The sequence below is a fragment of the Halyomorpha halys genome, unplaced genomic scaffold, assembly GCF_000696795.3.
Source record: "Halyomorpha halys isolate HHAL.00 unplaced genomic scaffold, Hhal_1.1 Scaffold113.1, whole genome shotgun sequence".
Lineage (NCBI taxonomy): Eukaryota > Metazoa > Arthropoda > Insecta > Hemiptera > Pentatomidae > Halyomorpha > Halyomorpha halys.
In genome coordinates this window covers 23,901-30,551 of record NW_027111402.1, presented here as the reverse complement: position 1 = coordinate 30,551, position 6,651 = coordinate 23,901, and the positions used below count along the sequence as shown (strand labels likewise).

The following is a 6,651-nucleotide window of genomic DNA, read 5'->3' as shown; positions in this document are numbered from 1 at the left end:
AAAAAAAAAACTAAGACTAAATAAAACATCATTAAAATAGTAATTTTCAACACAACATTTACACTTATCCAACTGATGTGTGAACCAAGTTTACAAAAAGATTTTGTTTTTCATAAATCATAAAACTTGCAATAAATTTAATTCAGCTCGATCATCTAAACACATTCTGGTTTAGGACTCTATAAACAAAAAAAGATAGCTCCAACCCGACCTCTGCCGAAAAATCATAACTACAGATATAAAAAACTTTTTAGGATTTTTTCTCATACTCTTTTTAGTTTTCTCCATTGTAAAGGCATAAAGTATAAAATTTATTTGTTATTATCATGGAAGAGGGAAATGCAGCTTAAAATTAGTAAAGTTAAGGGTGAATGAAATCATGAGGGGTTATAAACGTGTAAGCGAACACGAAACATTGGTAGAAAGAAATTCTAAAAAAAAATATGCAAAATGTAATTTTTTTTATATTTTTGTAAAATTGCAATCTAAAAGTTTAGAATGTATTGGTCACTTATTTGATAGAAATTATTATTCTTTGTTATAAACAAGAACCGAAATTGCTAAATAATAGTTTTTAAACGAAAATAGTTGGTTTTGGAGTTTAAACGTCTAATGGGAAATATAAACAAAATATGTGAAATATTCTATGGTTTAAAACTATTTATTCCTGCGCTTCTTTTGGTGGTATTGTCTTAACTAATGTCTTGTTAAGTTAATTATTTATTGATCATAAGAAATCAGATTATGTTGATCAATTCTAGGTTTTACTGATAATAAACAAATATTATATCAGTCAGACCGTCAACTAGAAAATCTGGAATATTGTATAGATATAATTGTACTTCCCATATATAGATGGTACCTCGTTTAATTTTGATGAAAATCAATTCTTAATATTGTTCTGCTATACCATTTAATCCTGTTTAACGGGCTCTCTGAACAATCGATATCTTAAATAAATCAATGTTCAGACAATATTAATTTTGTAAAACATAACAAAATAACTGAATAATAAAAGTTAAAAGATCATTTGTACACTAATGTATCTAAAGAAGGTTTTATTTTAAATTAAATCAAATTGATTTGATGAATTTTACTTCATCATATATATCCATAAACTCCTGTTTATTTACTTAAAAGAAGATGGAATACAAATACTTAATACTTGACGCTTTGGAGAATTATGTAGACTGTAACATAAAATATCAGCTTTCAGCTTACACAAGAGAACACTGAAACCTGGCTGAACTTAAAGACTAGAACTGTAGGGAACAGCTGGAAATTCAAATGTCAAACATTCAATCCAATCAGTCCAATTCAATCAGTATATCCTTCCAATCAGATTAAATTCCATCGAACAATATTCAAAGCTCTTCACTGTCTAACTAACAATACCCTATATCATAACCTTGATATCTAATTTATCTTAGACCGTATTAAATCCAAATTTACTACATTTCAGGAGAAACTCACATCATGCTAATCCCCCAGTGCTATCCTTATCTCATTTCCTCCATCCCCACAATTCTCCCCGAAGGTGGCCCAGAGACCTACTGTAAATGATTATATTAGAATTCTGGCAATGACCGGATTCTCCATTCAAATTCAGAAGACTCAAAACTAGCTCAGTCTCCACTGGCTTCTAGTACCGGTGACGTGATTGAGGAGGAAGCGCCGGTTTCCTATAATAAAAAAAACTTAATAGACTAGTAAAATTTACAGTGGTTGGAGTTAGATAGAGATTGTGGCAGAGGATTGGGGAGATGAGTAAGGTTTTAATGGAAGTTTGAGAATTGCAACGGTATGAGATCGATAATAATCAGGATCTTGCTCGTACTATAATAACAGCTATTCAATTACCGCAGTCTGAGATTATTCAAAATCTGCAGTGATTGATTTTTATAAAATTTCTGTTTCTGGATTTTCACTGGAGTGAACTGTATTTGAATAACTGTGTATTTAAATAAATTAATCATGGTAAAATAGGGATTTAAGCCTCTATTCCTGATAATTTATACTCGTAACACGAGTGGTTTCATTTGATTTCACCAAAAGGTTACAATATGTATTCAAATTCAAATCTGTAATACTACAACCCATTAAGGGTCAGGGGTTCAGTACTTTATAAAGAAGTACTGTTACTAAACCAATGATTGTGCAAGGAGGTGAGTTGGTGAGAATCACACTTAGCCGCCAGATTTTTACCCAATTAAAGGTACCCAATTCAAGAGGCTGGGTGGACCCTATACAGTATTTATTTGTAGGGTTATTTAAATTTTGATTATAGATTACATTAATGAATGATACGAGTTCATTTTATTCATACATTCCGGATTAACTGGTTCCTTTGCTTAACCGGCCATGTTTCGGTCTAAACTAGGATAAAAACCGAGTAACTACTGCATCATTCTGGCGAAGTAATTAAGAGATATTATTTTCGTATATGTGATGTTCATATTTATTGTACTGATCACACTTATATTAGATTCTTCGAATATTTGTCGACAGGTAACGTTGGGTGGTGGCAGGAGGCACTGGCTGCCGAAGGTTGCCACGGACCCAGAAGACGACAAAGAAGAAGGACGAAGACTGGACGGTAGAAACCTCATCGAGGATTGGCTGAGAGACAAGAGGAAGAGAGGGATATCAGCACAGTACGTTTGGAACAAGGAGCAGCTGGACAGAATCGACCCCAAGACTGTAGATCATCTTCTGGGTAAGTCATCACTTCTATAATATTATTATTTAACCTGAGGAGGTGTAGATAGTTGGTCTTAGATTACTAAGTGGAGAAGATGGTCGGGGGTGCGGCCAACAAATAAACAAAAAATCATTTATTCGGGCTAAAACTCGAGTTTTAGCCAGAATTTCTACCAAAAGCTTCCTGACGTCGGCACGAATTGATAATTTTTTGTTTATTTGTGTTTTGTTTATTTTGCCCACACTCCCCGACCATCTTCTCCACTTTAACTCAAGTCATTCCATTGCTCTCGGCCTTGGTGGAAGGAGTATAATGAAGAGGGTAAACTGGCAGTAAAAATTGAAGCCAAAAATGCGGTTCTCTGGAGTGTGGCAGAGGATTAGAGGTAGAATACGGGCCTGGCTTCTGGCTTCACTGCCTGCCTTCTTTTTCAGTTTACTACTAACCTCAGCGTAAACATTCCTTTCGTGGTCGTAGCTTTTTTTGCTTCACTTTTGCTGGAGTAAGGTCACCTCCCCACAATTTTTCAAATCGTAAACCAACCCTCTTTAATCATAAAATTTTAATATAAAGATAGAATTATGATTATAAGTGCATAATTGTGTTAATATATTTTATGATTGCTTCAATATGTAAATATTTAAACAACTAGCATGTGCATAGGTAGTTTTCTATACGTCTTTATCTACATATTACTTATTATAAATTTACGTATATATACATGCTATTTACTTATGAATTAATTGATTTTTTTTAAGCTGTCAAACAAATAAATAATGAAAACCAATAAAATTGTTTATAATATTTGATTTATTTTTACATTGACGTTTCAGTATCGAAAAATGTGTGGCTAGGTTTTACGTGAGCATTTAAATAAAATGAGATTTTTTATCGACTTATATTAACCATATCCAGTATGATCTAACCAGATAACAACAATTATTGGTCTGTGGCTAAATAACATACAAAAATGATAAACATAAATAAAATAGAGTTAGTTACAACTTTAATTATTAGGGCGCTGTGAAGTCGATTTGTAAGCTAGAATAGTGCAATAATAATTTATTTCTTGTGATAAAACTAATAATTCAACCAACTAAATATAAATTTTAAAAGGAAAATGATGCAAAATACAAAAGACATAAAAATTGAACGAACTTATGAAGGAAATAATAGTAATATGAATTTATAATTAATAACAATACTAATGAGCTAATGAATTCGTAATAAGTATAGACTGAACTTTAGTAAAAATGATAACACAATTTAAAATATGATATTACACAACATACAAATATATATATATAATATGTTACTTGATATCTAATATAAACAATTGAAAAAATATAGAAGCATTAATAATCAAGATCAACTAAAGGATATAATAAAACAAAATGATACAAAATAGAATAAACATATATCTAAATAAAAATATATATAATTAAACATACATACATACATAGCTAATTTTAATCGTAATATAAAGAATCGAGCTCATTAGGATACTTCTACTAATTTATTTATGATTTCTTATTGTTTTTATTCTTATAATAAATAGGATTTTATCCAAAAAGCTAATTAATAATTCTTAGCAAGTTTAATAAAGTATGTACTAGGTTAATATGTTAAATTAAATATAAGACTATTTATTTAATAGCAAATTAACAGAAATTAACCCTTCAGGACCATAATTACTTCTTGAAAATGGTAAATTAAAAATTCATTAAAAATTTCTAATGAGAAGCTAATTACTGTATTTCCCAAGCCGGTCCTGCTCACGTGAGATAATCTACACGTGCTGTTAAAATTAATGTCATTTGTTTCCTTCATTTCCCCTGCTATTAACGCCGTAAATATGAACTCGATGCAGGGTAAACTTAAATCACGAATACTAAAAATGGGGTTCTTTCACGATTTCTCCTTGGAAAGCAACGACCTCGCAAACACCAACACTTGGAAATGACAAAACATGCACTGATGGCAAATGGTGTAGTGAGTAAAAGTAGAAAAAAATGTTCATCTTTATTACTTAAAACAATAATATAATGGTATTTCTAAAACATATTTTATGGCGTTGTGCTATCTCCAAGGACCTGGGTTCGAATCCGTCTGTGGCGGATAATTATTTATTCTACTACTATTACCGTAAATCAACCCTGTGGGTTACAGAGCCATCTAGGGGTCCACCAAGTCTTATTAATTTAGTACTGTTATGTATTGACATGTTGACAATCCTGGGTATAATTAAGGTGTTTCGTATAATATCTGGTACCCCTATATCTGGTGAGGGTATCCTTCTGCAAGGCATTTAGCGTCCCCGGATATGAAAACATCTGTATTAAGTTTGTCACATTACCAGAGACTTCTGAGAAAATTAGATTAAGTGTCAAAACACAAAATGACAGGTTGTGACGAGGAACCAGAATCAACCAGGTGCAGACCCTTCCTGGACATGTCAAACTTTTTTTACACATCCTCGGCCCTGAGAAGGGGGGCGCCTGCCTCGGGAGTCTTCGGCCGTCGATGACCAATGAGAGAAGAGATTACAAAATAAGGTAACCCCCTAAAAAGGGAAGTGTAGGGTAAAAAAGTTTAGGGTAACAAGGCCAGGAAAAAGAGGCATTGCAGGAGCAGACAGAGACAGTCAAGAGGAAGACTTAGACGGACACACTCAACAGGAAGGCTTAGACGGGTGAGGACCACAGTCAGGAGGCAGGCAGAGAAGATGCACTTCGACCAGACGAAGTCGTGAGAAGGCCACGAGACCTGGACATCCCTTATGAACGACACCTACGGCACTACATCCCACGGCATCAGCAGCTATAAGTATAAATTAACCAATAAGTAAAAATGTATTAATCTATATTTTATGGCAACCTTTATCTGAATCATTAGAATCATAATAACAAATTGTAAATAAATACTTAGTTTCTTTACTTAGATCTACGCAGTTTCTTTATGTAGTTTATATACTATTATAAAACCCAATATACCACTCCTTACTATACTATATAATTAATGGTAACAACATTTTATAAATATAAAGGTATTTAATTCGTAAACTGGTAAACACACAAACAGCCTTTGGAAAAGAATCCAATTATAATACTAGTTTTTTAGGACTCAATAAATAATTAATTAATTAACTTATTTTTGGATAATTGCCTTCAGCGATTATCCTGGGATCCCGATTAAATCTCCATAGCATACATATCAGTACCAATAATTAGGGAAAAACTGGTGATTAACATGATCGTGAAATAATCAGCTCCTTGTATAACCGTTGATCTAAAAACAGTTCTTCCTTACTAGATACTGAATCCCTTTACGGTTTGTAGTCGTTCATACTATAAGAACGAACAGCACATCAAATGTCTTTGTCATTTAAAATAAGAAATTGGCACTTATTTTCCTTCGAGTAACTTGAATAGATAAAATCAATGAGAAAATAGTATATAATAAATCATTAAAGATTCTTGGAATCCGGACATAAGACTTGAAAGACAAAAACTTGACCAACGATTTTATGGACTACTAAACAGAAAATCACTGATTTCAGTAGACAGACTTATATTTTACAAGAAAATAATCAAACCAACCAGGACTGATGGTTCTAGTCCATGTGGGAACAGATACAAATTCTAACATCTAACATCTACGCATTCAATCCTTCCAGTACAAAGTCCTTCAAACTATAATTAATGCTCCTTACTATGTAACCAAACTATCATAATATTTCATTTGTCCAAGGCATTGTATAATCCTGATTCACCACATTCCATGAGAAACTCCCTCATCATCCTAATCCCTATCTAGGCCCACCAATCCCTGCAATCCTTCCCGTAGGTTGAAATGGCACTGGCCTAGAGATATATTGTAAATAGTTATATTAGAGTTCTTGAAATAGGCCGCTTAAGTTGTGAGCGCCTGTGGCTACCACCCTTGCTCAG

The 6,651-nt window shown here is 32.7% G+C and overlaps 1 protein-coding gene across 1 annotated transcript in view; it reads left to right on the top strand.

Annotated features, from left to right (window-relative positions):
* Positions 1 to 2,708, top strand: part of LOC106677924 (alkaline phosphatase) — a gene marked incomplete at both ends in the record, with an annotated part of 709,077 nt that extends 706,369 nt beyond the window's left edge. The window contains 1 exon segment of the mRNA XM_067049406.1: positions 2,509 to 2,708. Coding sequence (XP_066905507.1) covers positions 2,509 to 2,708 — 200 coding nt within the window.
* Positions 2,709 to 6,651: the final 3,943 nt, after the last annotated feature.